The sequence below is a fragment of the Taeniopygia guttata genome, chromosome 1, assembly GCF_048771995.1.
Source record: "Taeniopygia guttata chromosome 1, bTaeGut7.mat, whole genome shotgun sequence".
NCBI classification, from domain to species: Eukaryota; Metazoa; Chordata; class Aves; order Passeriformes; family Estrildidae; genus Taeniopygia; species Taeniopygia guttata.
In genome coordinates this window covers 40,550,425-40,577,372 of record NC_133024.1, presented here as the reverse complement: position 1 = coordinate 40,577,372, position 26,948 = coordinate 40,550,425, and the positions used below count along the sequence as shown (strand labels likewise).

The window sequence follows — 26,948 nt, the reverse complement described above, 5'->3', positions numbered from 1 at the left end:
CTCCTGGCATCCTGCAGGTATGTTCTCAGTGTCTCATAATCATTGACTATCTGGAAGGAACCAGGTGACAGAAGCTTCTGTGCCTGTTCACTTACAGGCGTGTCTGCAGAGAGGATCTCTCCAGCTCCTGGGCTGGATGATGCGCACCAACCCAGCTCCCATCACAGGGGTGAGTAGTGTGTCCCTGCTGAACGCACAGGCTGAGCAATGGTTTTGTGGGATCCATTCCTGGGAAATGGAACAGCTTTCTGTTAAGATCCTCCAATGGAAACCACCAAACAGATGGCAGACAAGAAATCCCAGAAACCATTTGAAGTCATGTGGCAAATGCTGAAGGAAATGGAGCAGGCCAGACCAGGTGGGCACATTTCCCTCAGCCTTCCCCTGGGACTCAGCAGCTGGGGCCTTTCCCTGCACATCTGGACAGGCCATGCCCAGCACAGTAGAAAGGGATCCATGGCAGCCTCGCTGCCCCGCTGCTGCTCTCATGCCCTGCAGGGTTGTTTCCCAGCCTAGCCTGGCTGCAGCTTCTCCCCAGCCTCTGCAGGAAGGCATTTGGCAGCAGCTGACAGGGAGCCCAAACTGCACCATGGGCCACGCACACCCTGAAATCCCCTGCAGTTTCCCTGTGTCTGAGCGCATCAGATTGAGGGGCTGTTTGGAGAAGGGACCAGCATAGGGCAGTCCCAACATCCTGAGTGTTTTCTGATGCTTATCCATACCTTTCAAAAATATTCCCTCCTCAAGATGTTACCTTCCCCATTCCCCATGCAGAATGTTTCCATCTTATCCAGCTGTCTCTTTTCTATTCTCCAGAAATGAAAGGAGAGCCTGTGCAGAAGGAAGCATTTCCCAGAGGAAGCAGTGATTCTGTGCCAGTCTCTGCTGCAGGAAGGGAGGCGCTGCCAGGCACAGTCCCAGGAGGAAATTGCTGTGCCTCTGGGACTGAGCACTGCGGAGCCTTGAGCTGCCCTCTCTGCTGCTTGGCAGTGCGGGCACAGCCCGGACAAGGCCGGCACAGCCCAGAGGAATTATTATGCTCAGGGCACTCGGGTACTGAGCAGTCCTGCTGGGCTTCCTCTGTGGGAGACACGTCCTGAGACCTGGGAGCGACTGCACGGGGTGCCCGTGGTGGGGAAAGGGCAGAGGGGGAGAGCAAGGCTCCAGGGTGTCCTGAGAGGGCCTGGCTATGTGCCCTTGGGCTGAGGGATTTGTCCCAACAGTAAGAGGGCAGGAGGGACATTGGGAGGGAGGGATACCTGTGGAGCTGCCTGCTGCAGTTTTCCCCTGGGCTTTAGGGAGGGTTTCCTCTGTGGGAGGAAGAGAACCCCCAGGGCCCCAGGCTCCTCCAGCTGCCCATCCATGGATGTTGCCAGGGCCTGCAAAGAGGATGGACAGTGACCAGGAGCAAGCCCTGAGCTCCCCAGGCCCTGTGCTCCTTTGGCCTTTTCCATTCACAGCTGGATCCCAAGGCCTTACCCAACCCCCTTGCAAGTGCTCAGTTCCTAAAGGCAGAAGGGGACCACAGCACACCAAGGAAATGGTTCTGACCTGTGCTCACTTCTAGATTTGAATGGCAACCTCGATTATTTGGAAGCCGTGCTGGAAAATGGCTTGAAGTTCTTGGATGATGTTGGAGGCAAGTTTTGAATGTGCCTTTCCTGAGACAAAAATCAGAGTCAGTGTGACAAGAGCTCACCCATCTTCCACTTCCCTTAACATCATCCCAGGGTTGAAGGAATCTGGAAGCCTTGCCCTGCTCCCTTTCTGGAGCCCTGAGTGATCCCACAGAATCACTGTCAGTGGGAGGAAGGAGCATTTAGCTGTCAGTTTTGTTCCTGTGTGCAATGCCAGAGTGTCCTTCTGTGTGATCTGTGCAGCCCCAGAGAAGAGCAGAGAGGGAAGGGGCCGAGCCCAGGGCTGTGCCCCAGGGCTGAGCCTTGGGTGCAGCCTGAGGATCTCCTACATTGCCACGGGAGCTGTTCTGTCCTGCCTTTCTTTGCAGATAACCCTGCTGGTGAAAGTGATCTGGCTTCCCAACCCACGTTCAGGATGGAGGCTCTGGGAGATGCTGAGGGTAGGTCAAGGCCTTTCCCCCTGCGAGAGCTGCCAGCTCAGAGCCCAAAGCTCGGCCAGGGGGGCATCGCTGCAGGTGCCAGGACAGAACCATGCATGTGTTTGCCCTCGCCCTGGGCCATCCCCTCACTGCTCCTGTGGCTCAGTGCTGCCCGTGCAGATCTGCAGAGATGGCAGAAGCTTCTGTGGCTCTTGAGTTACAGCTGTGGCTGCAGGGAGGGCTTCTCCAGCTCCTTTGCTGGTTATTGCTCGCAAGCCCAGCTCCCATCACAGGGGTGAGTAGTGTGTTCCTGCTGATCCCACAGGCTGAGCACGGGTTTTGTGGGATCCATTCCTGAGGAATGGCATTGTTTTGCTCTAAGGTCCTCCGAAAGGAAAGAACAAAGCTACAGGACACAAGAAACCCCCGTGAGCCATCCGAAAACATGAGGCAAATGCTGAAGGAGATGCTGCAGGCAGGACAAGGTGGGTGCATTTCCTCAGCCTTCCCCTGGGATTCAGCAGCCGGGGCCTTTCCCTGCACATCTGGACAGGCCGTGCCCAGCACAGTAGGAAGGGATCCATGGCAGCCTCGCTGCCCCGCTGCTGCTCTCACTGCCTGCAGGGCTGTTTCCCAGCCTGGCCTGGCTGCAGCTTCTCCCCAGCCTCTGCAGGAAGGCATTTGGCAGCAGCTGACAGGGAGCCCCAACAGTGCCACGGGCCATACACACCCTTATGTCCCCTGCAATTTCCCAGTCCCCAGAAGATCAGGAGAGGGGGTGGTTTGGAAAAGAGGGAGCCCTGTCCTGGCCTGGGCCTTTTCCTGATCCTTATCCATGTCTTTGACAAGTATTGCCTCCTGAAATTTCCACCCCCCTGGTGTGTAATGGTTCCATCTGATCCAGCTGCGCCTCTTCCTTTCTCAAGGGATGGACAGAGACTCTCTATGGACGGCAGCATTTCCTGAAGGAAGGGAGGCAATTCCAAGCATGGGCACAGGCCCAGGAGGTAATTGAGTGCTGGCCTCAGCACTTGGTGAGGCTGTGTGGCAGAAGCTCTTCCCCAAGGGCCTGACCTGTGTGAGAGGGTCTGACTGTTCCTTGGCCGGTCTGAGCTGACCAAGCAGAGATAGGCAAGAAGGAATAGTTGTGGCACTGCATGCTGCACATTCCCTCAGGAAATTTGTGAGGGTTTCCTCTGTCGGAGTCAGAGAACCACCATGGGCCACGGGCAGGTTCAGCAATCCCTCCAGGAATGTTGCACAGGGCCTGCCAAGAGGGTGGAGAGTGACCAGGAGCCACTCTAGGGCTCTCCAGGCCTCTGTGCAGCTTTTGTGGACATTCACATCTGGCTCCCACTGCCTTACCTCACCCCCTTGCAGTGCCCAGTTCCCAAAGGCAGAAGGAGATCCCAGAACAGCATGGAAATGCTTCTGATCTGTGCTTCTGTCTAGATTGGGATCGTGACATGGCTTATCTGGGAGGCCTAGCACAAGACAGTTTTAAATCCTTGGAGAATTTTGGAGGCAAGTTCTCAATGTCCCTCTTCCTGAAAGAACAATCAATGTCCATGTTGCAAAAGCCCAATCATGTGCCATTCCCTTAAGAGTCTGAAGGCTGTTGAGATTGGGAAACCCTGCCCTACCCCCTTCTCAAACCCTGAGTGATCCCACAGGATCACTGTCAGTGGGAGGAAGGAGCATTTAGCTGTCAGTTTTCTTCCTGTGTGCAATGCCAGAGTGTCCTTCCGTGTGCTCTGTGCGGCCCCAGAGAAGAGCAGAGAGGGAAGGGGCCGAGCCCAGGGCTGTGCCCCAGGGCTGAGCGTTGGGTGCAGCCTGAGGGTCTTCTGCAGTGTCACAGGAGCTGTTCTGTCCTGCCTTTCTTTGCAGATAACCCTGCTGGTGAAAGTGATCTGGCTTCCCAACCCACGTTCAGGATGGAGGCTCTGGGAGATGCTGAGGATGGGTCAAGACCTTTCCCCCTGGGAGAGCTGCCAGCTCAGAGCCCAAAGCTTGGCCAGAGGGGCATCACTGCAGGTGCCAGGACAGAACCATGCACGAGTGTGCCCTCGCCCTGGGCCATCCCCTTATGATTTCTGCTCAGGCCTGGCAGGTGCTTGAAGGAGGGAGGGCCCTGGCCCAGTCCCAAAACCCAGATGGTTTTCTGATCCTTAACCATGATTTGAAAAGCATTGCCTCCTGAAGATGCCACCTCCCTCAATGGCAGATGGTTCCATCTGATCCAGCTGTCTCTTTTCCTTTCTCAAGAAATGGACCAAACATCTCTGCAGAAGGAGGCACATCCCGGAGGAAGCAGTGGCTCAGTGCCAACCTCTGCTGCAGGAAGGAAGGCGATGCCAGGCACGGGCACAGGCACAGGAGGTGATTGCTGTGCCGGGCTCAGCCCTCAGTGGGGCTGTGTGGCAGCAGCTCTTCCCCCAGGCCCTGCCCTTGCACGGCCCAGCAGCAGCCAAAGCGGGAGGTGCCTCGGCTTCCAGGCCTCTGGAGCTCGTTCACAACCCCAGGGAATCAGGACTCGTGCACCAACTATGTCCCTCCCGCTGCAGCTGCTCCCACAGCCAGCCCTGAGTGCCCAGAGGCCCCAGGCACAGGAGCAGCCCCGAACGGGAGCCCTGCTCTGAGCCCAGGGCCAGAGCCAGCCCTGGCTCTCGACTGGGCAGGGGCTGCACTGGGTCCTGACAGGGCCTGGCTCTGTCCCCTGGGGCTGAGGGAGCTGTCACGGGGCAGGGAGGGCCAGGGCTGGCAGGGGCTGCTCAGGGATGGGTTTGGTCCCTGTCCCTCCAAGCAGCGACAGCCCAAGCAGCTGCGCTGGCCCTGGGCTCTCCTGCCAGCCTGCTGGGCTTTGTTGTGTGGCACAGCCTGTGCCAAGGGGCGGCAATGTGCCTGCAGGCCCCAGCTCTGGGGCAAACAGAGAACGTCCTGGCCGTATCCACCATGCTGCCACCTCAGCAGTGCAGCACAGCGTGGGCTCATGCTCCCCATTGCTCCCACAGATGCTGCCGGCCCCACAACACCTGTTCCTGATGCCCAGAACAGCCTCAGAAGTGGTTGCTATTGGGAAACACACTGTTTGCTACAGTTAATTGCAGGTCTGCCTTTTTTGGAGCTTTCCTTCATGTTCACCTGTGTTGGAATCTGGTGTTACTGCAAGAGAAAACGGTGAGTGTTTTCATCATCTTTCCCTCAAACAGTTTCTTTTAAAAGTCTAATGTAGATGGGAAACATTTCCAGTCAGGCTGCAGTGGAGTTGTGGCCCGTCCATGGCTGTCCAAAGAACTCGGCTGAGGGTTCTGCTGCTGCCCAGTGCTTTCCTTGGCCTCTTCATTGCTGGGCCTTGTCCTGGGGGGCCCGCTGGGGCTGCAGCCAGTGCTGGGTCCCACTGAGGCTGCCTGGCCACGAGTAGCCCCAGGGGCACAGGGCAGAGGCACAGCAAGGTGGGGAGGAGAAAGAGCGGGGACGAGATTGCCCCTGAAAGGCAGAGGCGCTCTGGGGCCCGCTCCTGGCCAGGGAGCCTGCCCAGAGCCGTCCCCTGCTCGCCGGGGGCTTGAGGGGCAGCTGTCCAGCTGGGCCAAGGTGTGCCAGCCTGTAAGAGGCCGTCTGAAGACCCTCACTCATTTGCCTGCCGATTGCCACGAGAAGGAACTCCCTTCCCCCACTGCAGTTCCGGCTTGGAGAAGGCAACAGTGCAGGTGTAGCTGCTGTACCGTTATGTTCTGTTCCGAACGAGGCCCGGCAAGAACTTGGCAAGGAATTGGCAAGGACTTGGCGAAGACCCAGCGTGGACCTGGACTGAGTTAGAGCTGGAGTGCCTGTCCTGAAAGGACATGAAGGCCTTCAGCCTTGCCAGTGTTTCTTAAGGGTGTGTTGATGTTGAGCAGAAAAGCCGCACATTTGAGGTAATGCCTTTGGAGGACAGGGGCTTGCTTCTCAAGGAAAGTGCTTCCTAGGGAGCTCTCAGTGAGGCAGGTGCAAGTGTCCCCCTTTGGCTCTCTGTGCTCCTTTCAGTCCTTGAGGCCCACTGCACTTGGCAGAGGGACAGGGGAAGGGAGAAGGCTGTGAAGAGCAGGTTTGGCATCCACCTGGACCTGCAGAGACCAACCCAAGCACCTGCAGCAGCGTGTGTTACCTCCCCTTTGGACAGAGGGGTGAGCAGAACCATCTCTGTCCATCTGTGAGCCCCAGAGCTCTCTGTGGGAGCTGTGAATTAAAAGGCCTTTACACACTCACTTTCAACATCTTCCCTGTCTGCTGTGTTGCATCTCTTGGCAAGATGCATTTGCCTCCTGCTTGCTGAGAGCTGCTGTGGCCCAGGGCCAGCACAGAGCTGGGCTGGGTGGGCCAGGCAGCGTGGTGGAGAGCCTTGGCTGATCTTGGTGTGTGCCTGGCCTCAGAAAAGGCTTGGAAGGTTTGCCTGCCAAGGTGTCCTGCTCTTTGGCTCTCCCTGTGCATCTTGGAGAGCACAAGGTAGGCATTTCTGGCAGCTGGACATCAGCAGGCCTTCCAATGGGGGTGTGTTGTGGAGCGAGCGCAGCTGAGATACGCTGAGAGGAGCGCAGTGCTCTTTGCTCCTCTCTGCTGGCCCATGAGCGTCTGTCTGCTCTCGGGATGGCCCTGGCTTTTTCAGGGCTGCTGCGTGGACACGAGACAGCCGGTCCTGTCCCTCTGGGTCCCAGCAGTGTCTGGCAGCTGTCCTGCATCCACGTCAGGATGCTGGCCAAGAGAGGCCCTGGAAGCTGAGGCAGCTGATTTGAAGCTTTTGCAGGTGCCCACAGGTCAAGGCCAACAGTGTTCCCTCAGGATACAGCATTCCTGAGGGGCTTTCCCAGAGCTGCCTGATGCCTCCCACTCCTTATGGCACCAGTGGCTTTCCTGTGGAAGGTTCTACCTTCCCCAAGATCACAGAGGGAGCTGGAGAAAGAGCTTGCCAGGCTGCTCTCCATCCTTTCCCAGCAGCCCTGAGTGAGTGGAGTAGTCCCAGCTGAGCGCAGATGTGCCAATGGAAGAGCCATACCAATGGAAGAGCCGTGCCAATGGAAGGCTCGGTGGGAAGGATGATCCAGGATCCATAGGCCTGGCAGCCTGAGCTTGCTGCCGGGGAAGGCTTTGGAGCAGATCCTCCTGAGTGCCATCCCACAGCACGTGCAGGGAACCAGGGAGTCTGCTGGAGGGAGGGAAAGCTCAGTGGAGGGATGGAGACAGCTGGGGTCCTGGCGGGCTGTTGAGGGCTTTGGTGCGGTGTTTGCAGGGTGTTGGTGTTGGAGATGGGTTGGGGAAGGAGTTGTCTGGGAGGGAGAGGTCTAGGTTGGAATTTGAGTCCATTGAAGGCAGCATCTGTAGTTTGGCACAGCCTTGCTCATGGGGTCTCAGAAAGAATATCTGTGACTGTTTGTGTTCATGGTCCTGATTGTGCTGCAGGGAACAAGAGGGGAGAGCTGTACTTTATTGGCCACTTAGATCTCTATACTGGGGCAGGGTTAACCATTTTGCCCTCTGCTCATTGTTGGCAGCAGTTGCTCCAGGTGCTCCTGCCAACAGCCCCTGCAGGAAGGAGCACAGCCCCCAGTGCACGTGGGTGCGGACCCTTCTGGCACAGAAGGCTCCCAGGGGCACAGGTCTCTGGGGCAGGAGATGGGCACCAGCCCTGCCAGGGCTCAGGGGCTGGCAGGTCTGCTAGGGCAGGGACTCTGCCACAGCTGCTGGTGTCAGCGTTCCCCGGGCCCCAGGGCTCAGAGCAGCATTCATACCCTGGCCCACAGTTCCTTGTGCGTGCCACACCCACGTTTTAGGATGGCCACGGGCCGGGACGCGTCCCAAGGAGGCCGTGGCAGCTTCCATGGAAGGTTTCGTGCCCTTCCCAGCGCAGCTGCGTCGGCAACCCTAGGGGCTCCTTCTGCTGCCCGGAGCCTGCAGAGCAGGGCAGCGTTTGCTGATGGTCTGAGCCATTCATAAAGATCCTGTTGGGCTGTCTCAGACACTTGGGGCCAGAGATTCCTTCCAACCTGGGCCACTTTGGCTGGGCAGGGCGTGGCCCCAGGGCAGGTGGCAGTGTGTGCAAGGCCCCTTTGTGACATGGTGCAGCATGGTCACTATGGCATAGAACGGGACAGGATGGCCTTTGTGACACGTGCTGACATAGGAGCTGGCACTAACCAGAGCATGCCACTCTGCTCAGAGCAGGCGACTGGACAGGACGGGACAGAGCGGTGCCGTGAGGAGCCCCTGCACAGCGCGCTCGTTCGTGCCTGACCCGGAGCTTTTCTGAGGCTTTACTCCTACAGGTGACCTCGTGGCAAGACCACAGGACTTGGCAGCCCGTGGCCTTCCCGAGGCTTCTCTTTTGTAGGTGCCCTTGAGGACTTGTTCACTTGGAGCTTTCCCAAGCCATCTCTCTTTCAGGTGCCCTTGATACCAGACTCTGGCATGGTGGACAGACTTCTCGGCTTGTTCAGAGTGTTCAGGGGGAAAAAAAAGAAAGGCCCTGAAGCTGCTTCACCACAACAGCATGAAAACCTGGAGCAGTTCCAGCCACCGGAGGACGGTGAGTGGCAGAGCAGGGCCACAGGGCTGATGCCTGCAGCCAGCTTAGCCCCGCCCCACCATCCCATCCCATTCCCTGGGGATGTGCCCATGGACAGGAGGGAAGAGGGCCTGGACAGACACCCTGCAGTGGCCATGCTCCATCCCCTGGGGCATCCTGGGGCTGTCCCTGCCTGGGGAGCGCAGGGCTGGGCTGTGTTCTCCGGCCTCTCCCGCAGCCCCTCAGCTCTGGCTACACTCGCTCTTTGCCAGATGCAGCCCTGGACCACACAGAAGAGAAGGAACCCGCCCATGGATGCTTCCGCAAAACCCTGAAGGTGCCTGCAGCCATCCCCACTTGGGCTGGGCCTGCTGTCACTGCTCAGCCCAGCACCATGCCTGGAGCACTCCATGGAACATCCTTGGCTTCCATTTCCTTTGTTCTCCTACAGACGTTCTGGAAGTTCCCGCGCATTCGACGCAGGAAGACCGGCAGCGCAGCAGCTGAGGGCCCGGCCAAGCCTGAGTCGGGGCTGACCAAGCTCCAGGCTGAGCCTGATGTCAGCCCAGATTCGCCTGAGCGCTCAGAGAACTGTGACACCTCAGTGACTGAAACCCGGACGAAGATTCTTCTCACGTCAATGACTGAGGATGTGGCAATCACAAACACTAACAATGAAGGGACTCAGGGCATCACAAATACCAACAACAGCCCAGATCCAGCGGAACCTTCAGAAGACTCTGAAGTTGCAAGGAATGACCAGAGGGCAAAGGCTGACATGGCAGTGACTGAGGATGTGGACATCACAAACGCCAAAACCAGAGACACTCAGGGCATCGCAAATACTGACACCATGCCCTCTCCCACTCTGAGTCAGGAACTCATATTCGACTATTTCAAGGACCCTCGTGTTTCTTCTCAGCAACCGCAGGTAAGCAGCCTAGGGCCAGGCCTGGAGGCCTCCCAGCATCGTGTGTCCCCTCAAGCCATGGTCTCTGGGCCCCCTCAGCCTTTGAGGCCAGCACAGTGTGGAAGAAGGGAAGCACTTCTTTGAAATAGCTGGGCAAGTTGTTCCCTTGGACAACGTTCCATCTCTCCCCCATGCTTCCTCCAGGTGCCAGCCAAGGTGAAGAACATCCACCAGCGTCTCATGTCCCAAGTCACTGTGGATTTCTGGCTGCAGACTGACATTTTGAGGCTGGCTGAAGAACACCCTGCTGACGTGGTGCTGACCCTCCTGCGCTGTGCCCCAACGTGTGACAGGTACGGGGCCCACGAGCCTTGAGAGCTCAGGGCTCAGCAGCCTTTAGGGCCCATGGCCCTGCACAGCCTGTGCAATGGGCTCTGCCAGACAGGCAGAGAGGCCAGGAGCCTCAGGTGCCTGTTTGCTGAGCCTGCTGCCAGTACTCCCCCCATGCCCTTTGAGGCTCTGTCACCTGGGCCCCCACGGGTGCACAGGGCATGGTGCTGTGATTGAGTTGCCCCTGACACAGAGCTCTGATCCCACAGAGCCGCTGCAATGATATGGAGAACCATAGGCTCGTCGAGTCCCACAGTGGAAAAGGTGCTGCCAGTGCTGCTCTGCGTGATGGAGAACTGGCCTCTGCACAGCATGTGCACCTCTGATGGGGACAACAAGGATGCCTTTGCCCTGGCTGTGAGTTTCTAGAACTGGCCTTTGCTCACCCCCAGGTTGCCAGAAGCTCTTCATCCTCTCCATCCCTCAGTTGCTGGGCTGAAACCTGGGCTAGGGCCAGGCTCAGGGGGCACCTGGCCCACTGCTCCCCCTGCGTCGGCTCTTGGGCCCTGCCCCATGGACACCTTGGCACTGAGCGCTGCCTTGGGCTGTTCTCTTGCAGGCAACTCTGGGTCTCTGGGTGATTCTCCAGGTGCCTGAGTGCCAGGAGGCAATGAACCTTTATTCCTCCCGCCTGTTTGTGGCTCTGCTCTTCCATCTTGTCATCACCACACAGCAGATAACACCAGTGGAAGTTGCTACATTCTGGAGAGCATGCTGGGAGGAACACCACCTTCACTGCAAGCCCAACAGGTCCCAGTCCCCCTGTCCTTCCTGTGCCCTTGTGGCCAGTGCCAGCGCTCCCAGTGTGACCTGGGCTTTGCTCTGCACACAGGTTTGCAGTGCAGGCCATGAAGGCTCTGCTCTGCCGACTGCAGTGGGACCATGTGGTGCTGGCTATGGAGCGCAAGCGTGGCTGGGACATGCTGCTGTGTGCTGACACCCAGCACTATGCTGTGGGTCTGCTGGCCAGGTGAGACCCCCTTCTCCCCACGGTCCCCAGTTTGTGCCCTGTGCCCAGGTGCCCCTCACAGTCCCTGTGGTCATGGGCCAGAGGGCCTTTCACCAAGGGACAGCCAAGGAAACTGGAAAAGGCTTGGAGAGGAGAGTGCCCAGAAGGGGCTGCCTCACAAAGCACCCACATCCTCTCCAGCGATGCTGGGGAAAGACCAGATTTCTGTGAGTCACTCCTGTGAGGGGTTTGGCCTTTTCACCTCAGGGCCTTTTTCCCCCCTTGCCAGGGAGTTGTGCCATGTCTTGGACCACTTCTGTTCCAGCATTGCATTACGCCTGCTCTGGCCACACAGCAGGAAAGAGCCATGCTGGGATGTGCCCTTCCTGGCATTCCTGGTGGAGGTAAGCCTGTTGGCCAGCGCTGCCTGGCTCAGCTGCCTCCCAGCTCTCTGCCCTCTCACAGCCGCAGCTGCCTGGGACGGTGCCCACGCCCCGTGCTGCTGCCTGGGCCCAGGCCTGTGCGGTTCTGGGCTCCTGCCAGCCGGGTCCCCTGTCACTGCCATGTGCCTTTCAGGCCCTCGAGTGCCTGGACTTGAGTAAATGTCGTGGCAGCACTCTGAAGACCATGGCAAGGTACCTCTGGAGTGAATGCTGTCTTAGGCATCACCTGGCGCTCCGAGGCCTCACAGTGCTCACCAAGGATCCTTGGATGGTGAGAAGGGGGCAGTGGTTGAAGCTGCACTGGGAAAAGCAGCCCCTTGGGCTGGCAGGGCTTCAGGAGCTGAGGCAGCTGCTCCCAGCTCTCCTTCCTCACCTGCCCCAGTGCTTTGGGACAGGCCTTCGGCCTGTGGGCCCTGCAGCAGCAGGGTGGGCTTGCAGTGCCAGGGCAGTGTTGGCCGTGCAGCCGTCCACGGCTTCCCGGCACAGCCTTGTGTTCTGCACAGGCCAGAAGAATTTACCCGCTGTCTCAAAGGCTTCTGGAGCTGCTGGGGGCTCCAGGTACAGAGGTGGTCAGCATGAGCCTCCGTGTGTTCATGAATGTGCTCCAGCACCAAAACATCCTGGTATCCAGCACCACTGCCCCAAAGCTGACTGAGACACTCCTGCTGCTCTTTGACCACGTAAGGTTCTGCATGCTGAGCCACAGGCATTGGCTGCTTCCCAGAAACTTTGTGCCCTGCGGATTTTCAGGTCTTTGCCCAGGTGGGCCTGGAGTAGCTGGTGTAGGTCTTTTCCTTTCTTCTAGGACAACAGCCATGTGCGCTTGCTCTCCATTCAACTCTTCTGTAAGGTGATGGAATTGGTAGTGGATGAGGGAAAAAAGCCCCTGAAGACAACTGTGAACAAGAGCCTGTTGGCACTTTTTATCTACTGTCATGATGAGAACTGGCAGGTGGCAAAGGTGAGCATTTGTATGATGCTGGCAGGGGGCTGGGCTGCCTCCTGCCCTGGCGCCTGGCGGGCTGCAGCCTCCTCCAGGCCTTGGCACAGGGACACAGGTCTTGTGCCCTGGGCTCTGGGGCCATCTCTGGGTCTCTGCTGCTCTCCAGGCTTCTTGGGAAACCCTGCTTGGTGCGGCCGAGTTTTTGAAGAGGAGTGATCTCAAACTGCAGCTGAAGAAGGAGCAGCTGTCAAAGTTTGCCGAGTGCCTGGTAAGGAGGGCCGGGAAGCCACAGCCGCAGCCTGGAGAAGCCCCCTGAGCGCGGTGCTCGGTGTGCGGGCTGGCAGCTGTGCCCCTGCCCGCTGCTGCAGCCCGAGGCCGCGCCGGCTCTGCTCCAAGGCTCCTGCGGGCCCGAGCCGGGTGCCGATGGAGCCGCGGCCCGGCGGGGCTGTGGGGCCAACCCTTCCTTCCTGCCGCTCTCTGCAGCTGGCAGAGGACAGCAGCAGCGCGGCCGAGCACCTGCGCCGGGCCCTGCCCTACCTGCAGAGCCCACAGGAGCCCCTGCGAGAGGCGGCCGTCAGGTTCATAGGTGAGCCACGAACCCGGGCTCCTTCCCCGCCCCGCCGCAGCTCGGCCCCAGCCCCGCCTGCTGCCCTGGCAGCGCCACCCGGGCCCGGCGCCTCTGGCAGCCGTGCCCTGGGACGGCAGCGTGCGGCGAGGGTCCGGGCTGAGTCCTGCCGGGCCAGGAGGGCGTGTGGCCCCAGGGCTGCCAGCGCCGCTGGCAGGGAGCTGTGCTGCTGGGCCTGACAGGCTCTGTGTTCCCAGGGATGGCCGGGCACTACCTGAAGGGACAGCCAGCCGAGCTTCACGTTCTCACTCAGGGTGAGTGAGGGCAGCGGGCTGTCAGCGGGGGCTGGCCGGGAGAGCTGCAATGCCTGTTCCGGCTGCGGTCAGCTTCGCTCCTTGTGTGTACGAGGGCTGGTGTGGGCAGGACACAGAGATATTTCAGGGATGCCAGTGGGGGGATTCGTGACCAGCGCCTTGCGGCTGATCCCGTTGGGTCCTCATCTCTGTTAGGCATGGCAGGAGCTGGGAGAGATGGCCTTAGCAGAATTGCTGGGTGGCCCTCTGGGCTCTGACTGTGGTAGTTTATCTGTCTTCCAGTCCTTGAAGCCATGAGTGAAGATGACAACCCATCCTCCACTAACCTGGAAATTCAGGCAATTTTTGGACAAAGATGTGCAGAACTAAGGTCATCTGCTGGATTCAGAGAACCAGGGTCCCAAGCAGAGTACCAGAAGACAGTGAAGAGAGCACCAGGATTCAATGTCACTGGAGCTCCAGGCACACCGGATGCTGGCCACAGCTGTGCCTGCTGCAAGCTCCAATAGCTGCTGCCTTCCCCCTCCCTGTTGACAGCTCCCTCCCCATTCCCTGTTGACAGCTCCCTCCCCATTCCCTGTTGACAGCTCCTTCCCTCCAGCCCTCAGACCCTGCCCATCCCCCTTTTTTTCCCCCCATCCCATCCCTTCCCTTTCCCTTCCATTAATAAAGAGTTTGGTTTTTCCCCCTTACCTGCATCTCTGTGGAGCTGAAGCGGCGCAAATCCCGGGCCCTGGGACACGCAGGCCCCTGCTGCTGTTCTCTTCCAAGCCGTGTTCTGTGCACACACACAGAGGAACGAGGGCAGATCAGGCTGGAAAGGTGCCTGTGCTGAAGGTGCAGTTCCACAACTCTGTGGAGTTGCAGATCTTGCTGAGCAGCCAGGAGCCCCTGGAATTTGGAAGAGCCAACCTGAGTATGCTCTGAAGCCAGCTGTGAGGGATTCCATGGCAAGCTTCCACGGAGGGCAAAGGATCTTGGAATGCTGGAAGTTTTCAGGAATACCTTCCTGAAGGCTCAGCAGTGCTCCATCCCTGCACAGGATCAGGGAGAGGGCAGAACCAGCAATCATCCGGGCTTAGCAGGGAGCTTTGGGTGTGCCTGAGGGCAAAGGAAGCAGCAGCACGGTGCCCGAGACTGGGACGCGCGACCCTGCCAGTGCCCGGAGCGCTGTCAGGCAGTGCCAGGATCCCGGCTGTGGTTCTGGTGCCCACAAGTGAGGAATGGTCACCCCAGGCTCGGAGCCAGTCAGAAAGCCAAGCAAGTGAGAGCAGAGGGAGGGCACCCTTCCAGTCTCTCTTGGGCATGGCCACAAAACGGCCCCTGCTGCTTCTTCCTCCGCCTGTGTTTGGGCTGTGCTGGTGGCAGAGGCAGCAGAGAGGCCTGGAAGGTGCTGGCAAGAGCGTCCTGCGGGAGCAGGGCTCTGGCTGGGAACAGCCTGGTCTTGGTGCCGGGAGCGCAGGCAGGAGTTGAGGCAGGTGAAGAGGCAGTGAGCAGCTTGTGTTTGTAGAGGGCCTGGGGCTGCACATCTGAGCCTCCACCTGGAAAGGTACTTGGGGGAATACCAGCTGGAGCTGGAGTGCCTGTCCTGAAAGGACATGAAGTCCTTCAGCCTTGCCAGCGTTTCTTAAGGGTGTGTTGGTGTTGAGCAGAAAAGCTGCACATTTGGGGTAATGCATTTGGAGGACAGGGGCTTGTTTCTTAAGGAAAGTGCTTCCCAGGGAGCTCCCAGTGAGGCAGGTGCAAGTGTCCCCCTTTTGTACATAGCTTCATTGCTGACCCCCGTCCGTGCAGCCACTGAGGGCGTGATCATCCAGCACTATATGGATGATATCTTAATTTGTGCTCCCAACGGCGATCTCCTTATACATGCGCTCAACCTGACAACCGATGCGTTGATTGCTGCAGGGTTTGAGCTGCGTGAAGACAAAATTCAAAAGATGCCACCCTGGAAGTACCTGGGTTTGGAAATTAACAAGCGGATCATTGTTCCGCAAAAATTGGCCATCAAAAATAAAATTCAGACCCTAGCTGACATCCAGCAGCTGTGTGGTTCTTTGAACTGGGTGAGGCCATGGTTAGGTATTACAAACAAAGACCTAGCCCCTCTTTTCGATTTATTGAAAGGGGGGGAAGAGCCGAGTTCTCCCAGGGAACTCACCCCAGAGGCCCAGGCTGCTTTGAATAAGGTCCAGGAGACAATGTCTGCCAGACAGGCCCACCGGTATGATCTGGACCTGCCCTTTAAATTCATCATATTGGGCAGACTGCCACACCTCCATGGTGTTATATTTCAATGGACGGACACCCTAAAGAAGGGCAAGGACCAGGGCCGAAGGGACCCACTCTCCATCATAGAATGGGTCTTCCTAAGTCACCATCGGTCCAAGAGAATGACAAGGCCACAAGAGTTAGTAGCAGAACTGATCCGCAAAGCAAGAGCGCGGATCCGAGAGTTAGCTGGATGTGACTTCAAATGCATTCACATCCCAATCAAATTGGAATCGGGCCAATTCACCAAGGCCATGCTAGAACATCTTTTACAGGAAAATGAATCTCTTCAGTTCTCTCTAGAAAGCTACACGGGCAAAATTTCAGTTTTGAGACCGGCCCACAAAATTTTCAAATCAGAAATTCAATTTGCATTATCCATCAAACAAATTCAGAGCAAAAAGCCACTCCAGGCTTTAACAGTTTTTACAGACGCGTCCAGAGAATCCCACAAGTCCGTAGTAACTTGGAAAGATCCTCAGACTCAGCAGTAGGAGACAGATATTGTGGAGGTGGAAGGCTCCCCTCAAATAGCTGAGTTGGCCGCTGTCGTTAGAGCTTTTGAGCGGTTCTCTGAACCTTTCAATTTGGTAACCGATTCAGCATACGTAGCTGGTGTAGTGTCCAGAGCGCAGGATGCTGTCCTGCAGGGTGTGTCCAACGAGGCCCTGCACAAGTTGCTCTCAAATCTGATTAAGTTAGTCTCCCACCGAGAGCAACCCTTTTATGTGATGCATATCACGTCACATACCAACCTGCCAGGGTTCTTGGCTGAGGGCAATCGGCGCGCCGACTCTCTCGCTGCTGCCCCGGTGCAGATCGCGCCGCTCCCAGACAAGTTCCAGCAAGCTAAGATCAGCCACCAACTCTACCACCAGAATGCGCCCGGTCTGGTCCGGCAATTCCACCTCACCTGTGACAAGGCTAGAGCCCTTGTGGCCACCTGCCCGTCCTGTAAGTCGCTCCCCTTACCGTCGGTGAGCGCAGGGGCCAACCCTAGGGGTTTAAAGTCCTGCGAAGTGTGGCAGATGGACGTTACTCACATCCATTCCTTTGGGAGGATGAAGTACGTCCATGTCTCCGTGGACACTTTCTCTGGGGCAGTCTTTGCTTCTGCCCACACAGGGGAGAAAGCCAAAGACATCAAAAAGCATTTAATACAGGCTTTCTCTATGCTGGGCGTCCCAAAATTAATAAAAACTGACAATGCCCCTGGGTACACATCCAAGGAGTTCGCCAGCTTCCTGCAGCAATGGGGAATAGAGCATAAGACCGGCATCCCATATTCCCCGACAGGCCAAGCCGTGGTGGAGCGGACTCACCAGAGTCTCAAGCGTATGCTAAAACAACAAACACTAACTATGAAGGTTGAGTCCCCGCAAGTTTGACTCGCGCGAGCCCTCTTCACATTAAATTTCTTGAATTGTTCTTTCGAAATCCTCAACCCGCCAATCTCTAGGCACTTTGGCAACTATGAGGAGAGCAAGGTCAGGGAGAAACCGCCAATGCTCATTAAAGATTCCGAGACCTGGCAGCTGGAAGGACCCTATGAGTTAGTCACCTGGGGACGGGGATACGCTTGCGTGTCCACGCCCTCAGGCCTGAGATGGGTCCCATCCAAATTTGTCCGGCCATATGTACCTAAACACCAGACCAACAAGAAAGAAGATCCTCAGGTGAGGCATGCAGCCCTCCGCAGATGGAGCAAGTCTCCCCCTTTCCTTTCCAGTTCAGCGCTTTCCCTCTCAGAGCCTTCCCTTTCCCCATCCAATTCCCTAGACTCGCTGTTCCCTTTTGATCTAGATCTCCCCTCCCTTGAGTGCTAATTTACGTTTCAGTTGCTTTTCAGACATTCACCTTGCCCAAGACCCAACCCACAATGTCAGCGTCAATAAGCTTCATCCCTCTCACAAGTGACTGGCTGAGGTCGCTTTTGAAGGATGAGGTCTCATGGGTTGGATCCAATCCATTTTGGAAACTGGACTTATGTTGCTGTTAGCACTCATTGTTTTTATTATGAGTTTTAGTGTTGTTAAAAATTCAAATGTAAAAGCCATCAACTCCACCATTCATATCAACCACGCCGTCCTCGCCGCCCCATCAGAGCTGACACCACTCGACGCCGAACCCCCAGAAAAGGACCAAGAAGAACACTCAGAGGACATCTGGTTCGATGATGGGGAGCAGGACTGCGAATCCCCCGTTTAAGTTATTTTCCATTCTTTTCTTTTTAAACAAAAAAGAGGGAGATGTGGAGTTGTCTTTTTTATGTTTTATTACATTTGTATTATGTATAGGTTTGTTCCATGTACCCCCGGTTCTGTGACGGTTCTCCACGGGTTTTCCGGTCTTTCCCCGCGGGTCCGTTGCCCCAAAAATGCCAAGTCATTCACCCTGTTTACCCCAGATGCCTGTCTGTCACTCGGTATCCCTTCCCCCCCCCACCTAGAATCTTCCACCCGGGACGCCGGGCGATAGGCAGAGGACCCGGGACCCTTCCCCTGTCTGTCCTTCATTGGATGTACCCCCGTATCCCACTACCCTCAAACCCCCCGTGGCTTTACCTCATTGGCTGCTCCGGGTTTCCCCCCTTCCGTATTTAGTTCGTTCGCGCAGCGCGCTCCGGGCTTTCTCCTGGAGGGCTCCAGCGCGCTCCGCCCTGCTCGCACCACTCTGGCAAACGCAGGCGCGGCCCGCCTGGTTCCCTTTGAATTATTGTATTCCCATTGGATTGCAATAAATGGAATTCGCCCCCCGGAGAAAGACTCTCTTCATTAAATCGCCGTGGGGTCACTGACTGCTCTCCAAACTCCGACAGTGCTGCCCAAAGCCCCGCGAGGTTCAGCGGGAAGCGCTGGAAATCTGCCCGCGCCCCTTCTCCCCAGAGCTAGCTGGGGCAAGGGAAAGGCAGAGGGGAGAAGAGCGCATCGGCACATAAGAACAAAACCAAACAAGCAAAGAAAAAGAGAGATCAAAATGAAAAACCATAAAAATTCACTGGTTGAGCAAAGCACAAGATGACACGATTTTTTTCTTTCAGAAAGGGAAGAAAGAATATTTTTGAGTAATGGAGAAAAGGAAGAAATTCTCAAAGCATCAGTAGTAGCCAACACTAGTACTCTTCTCCAAGAATATAGATCTGAAGTTGTGGAAATCTTTAGGCTAAACAGGACCTAAAATTCAAGGTTCCTTTTTCTCTGTTGAAAGGACTTGTGTTAGGTTATGAATCATTTGATGCATTTTTAAAACAGCAATGACTAGATTTTTTGAGGACCCCCCAGAAGAGGCAACATTATGTCTCCTAGTTTTTGGATAATGATCCACAGCAGGCAGGAGTTCAGAGTCCAGAAGCTTGGTTCAGAGTGTGCTGATGCAGAACAAGAGATTAGGACCCTAAACATTAAGTGAGGGGCACACAGCAAGTTTCAGTGCTTTCAGGATCACTGAGGCACTAAGCAAAGGCATTTATGGCCTTTGGATCCCCAGGCTGATGTAAATGCTTTTCCAGAGTGCTTTGCAGTCTTTTCTTCATCACCTTCTCTTTGTTCACCTGTACCTGAAACCTGCCTAAGACAATACTCTGCAGCCAGGAATCCCAAACACTTCAATCTACAGCTGTGTTCATGCTGAGTTATTAATTCTGCCCTCTGCTCAGTCCACAAGCCATGGCACATTAATGCTCGCTTGGAAGACTTTCAGCTCTCTGTAATATTACAGCAAAACAGTTTAAAGAAAAGAGACCTGTTCAGGAGCTGTGATCTGACCCATTCTGGGGAGGCAGTTCCAGCTAGCCACAGGATAGCGATTATCTTCCACTATTCAAGCAAGAAAAAACAATTAAATAAATAGGCTCCAAACACAAAACCCAACAAACTTGTAATCCTGGGCAGAGAAATTTAGTACCTGTAGCACAATTTAAAGGAAAGCAGCTCAGCAAAGATTAAAGAGAATTAAAAGCAGCAAGCTCTACCTGCTACCCAAATTTACATCAAAGATTTGTGTCGTACTTGTTGCTGAGGTTTGTGGATTTGAAGACAAAACTCTGGAAGAATAATGCTCATCAAGTTGAGAGAAGGTATTATTTCATACCTCTGGAATTAAAGGCATGCCCAGCCCCAAACCCTGCAGTCATGAACATCTGACAGTGATGAAGATGTCCCAGGGTGAACTGCAAGACTGGTACCTTTCTCTCCCTAAAGTGAGCTGAAAATGTTGTCAGGGATTGACCTTTGCTACATTTGCTATCTGAACACTAGAAAAAAAATATCTGAGTTAGCTTCTGTCTTTATAGGTCGTTCCAGACTGTTTCCTTCTCTTTAATGTTTGTAGATAAATGGGATTCACAAAATAACTCAATTGTAGCCTATGCTGAAATCTGATGTAGTCACAGGTACAAAATCAGGTTAATACCAGCTGTGAAACCACATAATCTTCACTGGGAGAACATCCAGACCAAATAGGGGTATTACTGAAAAATGAGACCCTGTAGATACTCACCACCCAAATTTATTGAAATCTGTTTTTAAGATTAATTTTCCTTACAGATCTTTGACAAAGTAAACTGGGGGCCTCTCTCAGTATTGTCATTGGGAATGTCTTGCTTCTGAACAATTGCTGCTGGTGCAAATCCCACACAGCTTGGTTACACCTGGTTCTGACGTGACTCATGATGACACAAGATGGGCATTCTCACTTGGGTGCTAGGGCAGTTCAGTATGATGCTTCATTTGGATGCTTTCCCTCTGTGTCAAATTTGGTAGTTACAATTGCTTTGCTTTTTGCTGAGTGGAAAAGAATTTGGGTTTTTTTATCTCTTAATTGCAGTGGCTTTCTGAAATCATGATTCTGTAGAAAAGATCAGGCACGAATGTTCTTTATGGGCTGTTACTCATTTTCATTATTAAGTGCTGAGTTGTCTTCAAATTAAGTGACTGACACTGTTCAGCAGTCATTGCTATTGAGTGGTAATGAAACTAAAAACCAGTTTAAAGAGCATTTAAGTGAGGTGTGGGGGAGATGTGGAGCCTGGGGTTCCTCGGTTTGGCAGGGCGGACCCTGGCATCAGACCTGGGCTTTTCTTAATCACTACACAGGCATTAATTTTCTTCTCATAAGCAAAAGTAGTAACCTGAATATTTTCTAAATAAGTTCATGGATTTCAAGTATTACAGTGCTTGTGGTATTTCATTTTAGAGATAATGGGAAATTTGTGTTCTCAAGATCAGATGTCATGAATTTGACCTTCATTTGCAGACAGAGTTTAGTTTCCCTCCTAATTTTTTTTCATATTTGTCCTTCTGTTGGTCATAATCAATTAAAAAGCCTCAGTCTAAACCAAACAAAGGTGACAGCAATGTGGAAGATGACAAAATAAAAAAATACATCTTTCATTATATTATTTTATGGCTTCCTTTGTTTAATCTCATGTTGAATTAATTCTTTGAGTAAGCTTACTCAAGGTTATTGAAAATCGATTCTTAGTAATTCAAATTGACTACTATTAAACTTTATTTGAATTAATAAACTAATTTAAATTCAATATTTGAAGAAAATCACAAAGGTCTATTTTCAGAAAATATTGTTTGTATTCTCCACTGGACATAATTAAGACCCTTTTGAGCTAATTCTTAAATAAGAATCAAAGGGCTCATAGAGATATTGTAAGAATCTTCTAGCTTTTCACTGATGCTCCCAATGAAGACTGGTACCAAACAGATTCTCAAAGTCTTAGTCACTTGCTTAATAGCACAGAATTGATGGTTCAGTAAAAATCCAGATATTGGTAAAATACATTTCTATTCTGGACTAATAGATTTTTAAAATGTAACACATTACAGCTCTGTCAAACATGGGCTCAATTAAAATCACTTGCTGATTCAATAAAAAATAAACAAAAAAATTAAATAGTAATGATTAAATGAAAGCTATAATTTCTTTTATTGATTCTACACATTTTTGGAGTTGGTACTAACAATTTATGGATAAGTCTTTCCTCAGATTCCATAACACCTGATCATCAAATAAAATGCCCATATATAGACTGTATATCAATAAAAGTTCTAGGCAGCCCTAGGAAGCCCATTGCCCTCGTTTGTCAGGAAGCCCCAGGACTGACATATCTAGAAGCCCAAGTGCAATTTCACAAGCTCCTCACAGCATGACAGTTTGCTGCCAGAAAAACTGGTTCAAAAATTAGCAATTTTCCACTCTTTTTAGAAAAAATGTGGAAGAATTTAAGCAAATTGGGCTATGACTGTGATCTATTAATACTTGATATTCCCAGCCATGTGGGTAAACTTTAATGTGTTGGCTGAAAATGGCAGAGTGACTTGAACACACCTTCCTGTTCATCCTCCCTGCACTGGCCCTACTTCTTTGCCAGCAATGAGGGACAAATGCTCACCTCTTTGAGATGATACTGTAAGGATACTTGATTATTTGAAGGCAGAGGTTTAGAGTTTCAAAGATTTGTCCTTTAGGAACATAGGAAAATTTAATTAGTGTTGCATGTAGACAATTTCATGGTAGTGAGTAGAAAGCATGTCTTGGTTCATGTAAGGAGGAATTGACTGTTTCAAAATGCTGCCCAATGCATCTTCACCAGGGCATGTAGGGTCTTTTTAAAAAACATTAAAGGTGTTATTCTGCTAAATCCTTCTGCATGCCTTGAGTTGATTTACTTTCCTCAGCAAGCTGTACAGCTGAGTCCAAGCCCCTGTCAGGGAAATAATGCACTGCTCAGAGATGCCAGAGATGCCTCTAAATATTTTTCTTGTTTTCAATTTGGGAAACAAATACAAAAATCCACTCTTTCTTAAACCCTCTAGGCACTGTCAATGCCAGAATTGGAAGTGTCAAATATGGCTCTCTCCACAGGCAGTAATATGTATTTCCAAGGCTTTCAGACAACTGGCTAAATAAGATGAATCACTGTCATCCATTTAAAACGTGGAGAACAAAGAGCATGTCAAGGATGGTGTGAGAACCTCTCTAGCAGTTACCATTGGGCTCAAACTATTATAGGCTCTGTAACAAATCGCTTGTCTACAGGCAAGGTCACTTCTATTAATTTTTATGAATTGCCCTCAGTTCCTTGAATCCATGAACTATGGATTCAAAGGCAATCCAAAGGGAATCAATAAGCTTCACTAAATCAGTGTTTCAATCTTTAATAATATCCACAGCCTTTATAGAATCAACTCAGTTTTAATTAAAGCTTATTGAAATTGATTCAGAACAAACCTTGGACAACATGTTTCAATAAATAATGTCTTTAAAGGACAAAGTATTAGAGGAAGACTAAAAGAGATGATGGATCACTGGTTCTATTTTTGGTCACTCTCTGTGCCAGGAAAGTCAGTTTATCATTTTTGTATTGCATAAGTGAGAATTCCATGGGCACAACCTCTCTAGTTGTGAAATTTCAGGAAATGCAGTGGTCTCCTAAGATACTGTAATTTCTCTCCAGGTTATGTGGATCCCCTTTTCCTCTGAGGGACTGCTTCTACTGCAGACACGTCTGACCCAACCTTAAATATTCTAGCACGATCTCAGCAGCACATAGCTCACTGTAGGCTGCAACACTTGGCCAGCGGTGACCTTCTACTTGATCTCCAGAAACTATTGGTGAAGGACTCTGTTCTGACAGGCCTTGTGTAATACCAGCCTGCTCTATAAGGCTGTCTCAGAAAATTGTGGTGTCTCAAATAGCACAGAACTTGTAGGTAACTGAGCTGAGCTCAGATTGTCAAGGTAGCTGCTGTTGAAGAAAAACCTAGAAACTCAACTTTTTTTCTGCTAATTGATCTGCCCAAGATTCTTTGCCCATATGAAACTTTCAGTAAAATCGTAAGAATAATTGACACAGGTACTAGGGATGAGTGCTAATTTATGGTAAGAATAGTGCTGTATCACCTGGGATGGCAGTAATCATTATGGGTCAAATTCTAGTCATTTAATAGTTATTTAATTTTTGTTTGAGCACAGTTGTCACCTTCATCACATCTAATAAAATAAAAAATTTTGAAATGCAATTTTTGCAAGCTAACAGATGAAGTAATATGCTAGTTCCTCCAGCACTCTTTAGCTTAAAATTTATGTAACATAATATAATATTCAGCCAAGTTTGAAAATTTTTCTCAAAATTTCTTTTAAGACATAGAACTCAACTAGAAATAAATTTTATGGTTTAGTTTAGGTCTGGAATTTTATGTTTTCTGGGTTTTCTATTTTTTCATTGTGAAAAAATTATCTGTCAATATCTACATAACCTTTTACTCAATTTCAAAACATGAAGGTACAACCTTCAGAATTACACAACTGTGTAATTTTTTCTTAACAAAAATAAAGATATTTCTCATCAGTTATCTTCATAGTTGGCATAACTGAGACCTACAGTTACTATGTTAGCCTACTTATGTGATGAAATTGTAATAGCTCCAAAAGCCTGTTTGTCAAGAATTTTCTCATTCAAAATTAATTTTCTAAAAAAGCAGTTGCAATTAAATTTTGTAAGTTACTGAGGTAATTTAGCAACTATGAAAACAATTGGATTAAACTATTAACTATTCAGCAGTAAAAAAAGTTAGCAATTTTCAATAGGAAATAATCACTTCTTTCACTTATGATTTTATACTGTGCTATACTGTAATAACTTTCATGAGCAAGAACACCATAATTTTATAATACTTCCTGAGAAGAGTCTAAAAGCCAAATCTTTATTTCATGTGACATTTCAGAAGATTCTTAATGGTGTTTAAAGATGTCTGATAAAATTATATGGCAATGCTATACACATTTCCTGATCTCAAGGGCTTTACAATAAATATTACTTTGCAATTTCCGACATGAATTGTTCATATAAAAACTTCAACATAATTTCCTATTTATTTAGGGAGAACCCTGATTGTTAATAAATTGTTGTGAGTGCTGACACACAATAAATCAGTGAGTGGCTGGAATCTAATGGGCGTCAGAAGTTTTATTTCTCATTTCCCAGCTTCCCCCTCCTCCTGCATTCCCTCTGCCATGTGCCATCTTGCACCCGTGCTTGGTAAACATCAGCAGCACAAAGCTGTGCAGTTTCCAGCAGAGAAGGCTGGGAGGCTCAGTGATTTGCACCTTGAGCACAGCTGTAGAGGGTCGCACCAGGACACAGATGCAACCTCCTTGACAGCCTCACTGCTGCCCAGTCTCATGATAAAAATGGCTCTTATTTTTTTCAGGTTGAAGTTTATTTCTATCTTCATCGCAGTCTTATCATTGCAAAAATGTAAGACTTTTTGCTTTTCTAAGTCAGGACTGGAGAAAGCACTCACACAGCAAGCCTCCCATAGAGTGATGCCAGGCACCTGGAAGAGTAAAGGGTGGGTTGTGGATTCTTCTCTTCATTTAGAGATTAGCTTAATCTACCTTAATATTTGTCAGCCATTGTTAACATTGAAAGGTTTTTAATAAGGGATATAACTGTGATTAATGTGTGATAAAATTATCTTTAAAATAAAAATTAAGCAGGTAATTTCAGTTATTAAGTTATTATAAGCACTTGAAGGCTTATGCTTCAAGTGACAGAAAACTACTTTCTGGCTTTAGTAATTGCTCATCTTACTTCTACGAAGTTAGTGGACACTCTGTTGAGATATTTACTTTCTGACAAAGATAGCAGAAAATCTAAGCCATAAACCTTAATCTTATAACTCATCCCAGTATGATCAAGCTATATAAAGAAAAACAGGCTTCCCTCTAACTTTAGTGGGAAATCTGAATAGCTCATAAGCACTAATTTTGGTAGAACTTCTGCAAGGTTGAAAACTGAGAGTGGCTGTATTTGAAGTAGTGCTTCTATTTACTTTTTAAGTGCTGACATTATGGCTGATAGCAAAGCTGGTCTAGAGATGATAAATGAACCAAAACCGAGATTACACCTCTTTTGATCCAGATCTACTTTGAATAAGCAATTTTAGCACTGAAGAGATTTTGCCACCTGGATCTGCCACATGATGTAGTCCCACTACTTTCTCCTCTCTCAACCATACTTCCCTTGCTCGGCACTGGCACACATCAGGTTTTGTGATGAGCTGATTCAGCTCCTTAAACTGGCAGAAAATGACACATTTCTTTCTGATGGATTCATTCTTCGATGATTAAGTGAGTGGAATTGGTTCATCCTGATGGCGACTAGGGTGGTTTCAAGGGAGGGGCTGGGATGTGAAATCAGGAGAGCTGAACTGGAAAGGGATGAGAAAGAAAATGAAGAAGAAGCAGGCTTTACATTTTGGTAATAGCTACTCAACCCATTTGTAAAATTTCAAATCCAGTATAGTGTCTGTTAGACCACTCCCTTTTCATAATGTGTGATGATTGAGACATCCATTTGTCATCCCTTCTTACTGAACTCCTGTTTTCCTGAAGTTTTGGTAGTAAGAAGTCAGAATATGTTATACAGGGCAATATATGACTTTGAATAATGTGTTTAAAATATAAAAAAGATGTACAGAAAACAAATTCCGAGGAAGATGTAATTTGGAAAGTGACACAGGAACAGGGCAGAAGGTAGCATGAACAAGAGTTAAGGGCGCTTACAGAAAGCTACAGGGACAAACCTGAGGCTGATGCATTATTTTGTGTACAGGATGAAAGCCAAGCTCTAGCAAGTGTGTATGTAAGCAGATACAAGGCATGTAAGCCTAAGGCATGTGTCTGTTCAGTGGGAGACAGAACTGGGACAGAGCAGGTTTTCACTTTCTGTTCTCAGTAGTGCTTGACTATAAAGGCTGTGTCCATTTGCAGCTAGTGAACTAAATTTCATTTCATTGTAAAACATTGAGGGAGAGGTTATAGATTTCTCTAAATTTCTTTTTGTTATTGTTGTGGGTGAAGTTGGCTTTCTAATATTTGTAATTAATGAGCTGTTTAGTATCAATTCTGCTATATCAGTTTGATGAAAATATTTAGGCTTTTCTCCATTTCTTAAATTCATTATCTGTATCTGAAGCAAGAGAAGATATTATAGAATAAATAGAGGCCACAGTGGCAGTTCTGTAATTCCCCTGATCTTTTTGAAAGGAAACAGTCTTTTTGGTGTTCTGCAGCTCTCAATGAGTAAGAGAGCTAATGTATTCTGAAAAACATTCTGTGTGAAAATAGCATCTCTATCCCTTCTCAGACAATAACAAATATGTGAAGCCATATTTGCAATCAGATATCTCACTTCCAGGTAGAGTTTGGCAATGCAAGAGTGTATAAGAGAAAGAGAAGAGAACGTCCTACACACCTGGGATTTAAATGGAAGTCACTTAACAACCGAAGGCTCTAATGTTCTTGTAATGGGAAAATGAGTTATCTGGGACTGCTCAGTTTCTGCTAGGTTTGGCCTACTATCCAGTTCATGCTAAACCTTGATGTGTGCTGGGAGCAATGCCATTAGGTCAAAGCAAGGACAACATTTAGGCTGGACACCCTGGCCAGAGAGGGCTAAAGGTCATCATGTAGCCACTGGCGCCTGCAGTTTGCTGTCTCCTGCAAGACCAAATTCCAAAGTTATGTCACCATACTCAAAATGTTTTGGAAGCAG

At 51.0% G+C, this 26,948-nt stretch overlaps 2 protein-coding genes across 2 annotated transcripts; both read left to right on the top strand.

Moving 5' to 3' along the window:
• Nucleotides 1–8,258: 8,258 nt before the first annotated feature.
• On the top strand, nucleotides 8,259–10,260 carry LOC140685218 (uncharacterized). The gene is made up of 5 exons (XM_072936587.1): nucleotides 8,259–8,612; nucleotides 8,864–8,928; nucleotides 9,043–9,522; nucleotides 9,706–9,854; nucleotides 10,101–10,260. The coding sequence occupies exons 1-5, from the start codon at nucleotides 8,495–8,497 to the stop codon at nucleotides 10,258–10,260; spliced, it is 972 nt and encodes a 323-aa protein (XP_072792688.1). The 5' UTR covers nucleotides 8,259–8,494.
• A 196-nt stretch (nucleotides 10,261–10,456) lies between these two features.
• Nucleotides 10,457–13,797, top strand: LOC121469766 (maestro heat-like repeat-containing protein family member 7). The gene is made up of 10 exons (XM_041715319.2): nucleotides 10,457–10,641; nucleotides 10,724–10,861; nucleotides 11,130–11,244; nucleotides 11,417–11,554; nucleotides 11,787–11,963; nucleotides 12,089–12,244; nucleotides 12,393–12,494; nucleotides 12,710–12,812; nucleotides 13,049–13,105; nucleotides 13,388–13,797. Exons 1-10 carry the CDS (start codon nucleotides 10,502–10,504, stop codon nucleotides 13,612–13,614), a joined length of 1,353 nt encoding a protein of 450 aa, XP_041571253.2. The 5' UTR covers nucleotides 10,457–10,501; the 3' UTR covers nucleotides 13,615–13,797.
• The last annotated feature ends 13,151 nt before the right edge of the window (nucleotides 13,798–26,948 follow it).

Excerpts from the sequence above, each read along its gene's own strand:
- LOC121469766 (XM_041715319.2), top strand. The coding sequence starts at position 10,502 with ATGAACCTTTATTCCTCCCGCCTGTTTGTGGCTCTGCTCTTCCATCTT. Across the intron at positions 11,245-11,416 it reads TCCTGGCATTCCTGGTGGAG|GCCCTCGAGTGCCTGGACTT; the intron begins GTAAGCCTGTTG and ends TGTGCCTTTCAG. Across the intron at positions 11,964-12,088 it reads TCCTGCTGCTCTTTGACCAC|GACAACAGCCATGTGCGCTT; the intron begins GTAAGGTTCTGC and ends CCTTTCTTCTAG.
- LOC140685218 (XM_072936587.1), top strand. The coding sequence starts at position 8,495 with ATGGTGGACAGACTTCTCGGCTTGTTCAGAGTGTTCAGGGGGAAAAAA. Across the intron at positions 8,613-8,863 it reads GTTCCAGCCACCGGAGGACG|ATGCAGCCCTGGACCACACA; the intron begins GTGAGTGGCAGA and ends GCTCTTTGCCAG. Across the intron at positions 9,855-10,100 it reads TGTGCCCCAACGTGTGACAG|AGCCGCTGCAATGATATGGA; the intron begins GTACGGGGCCCA and ends CTGATCCCACAG.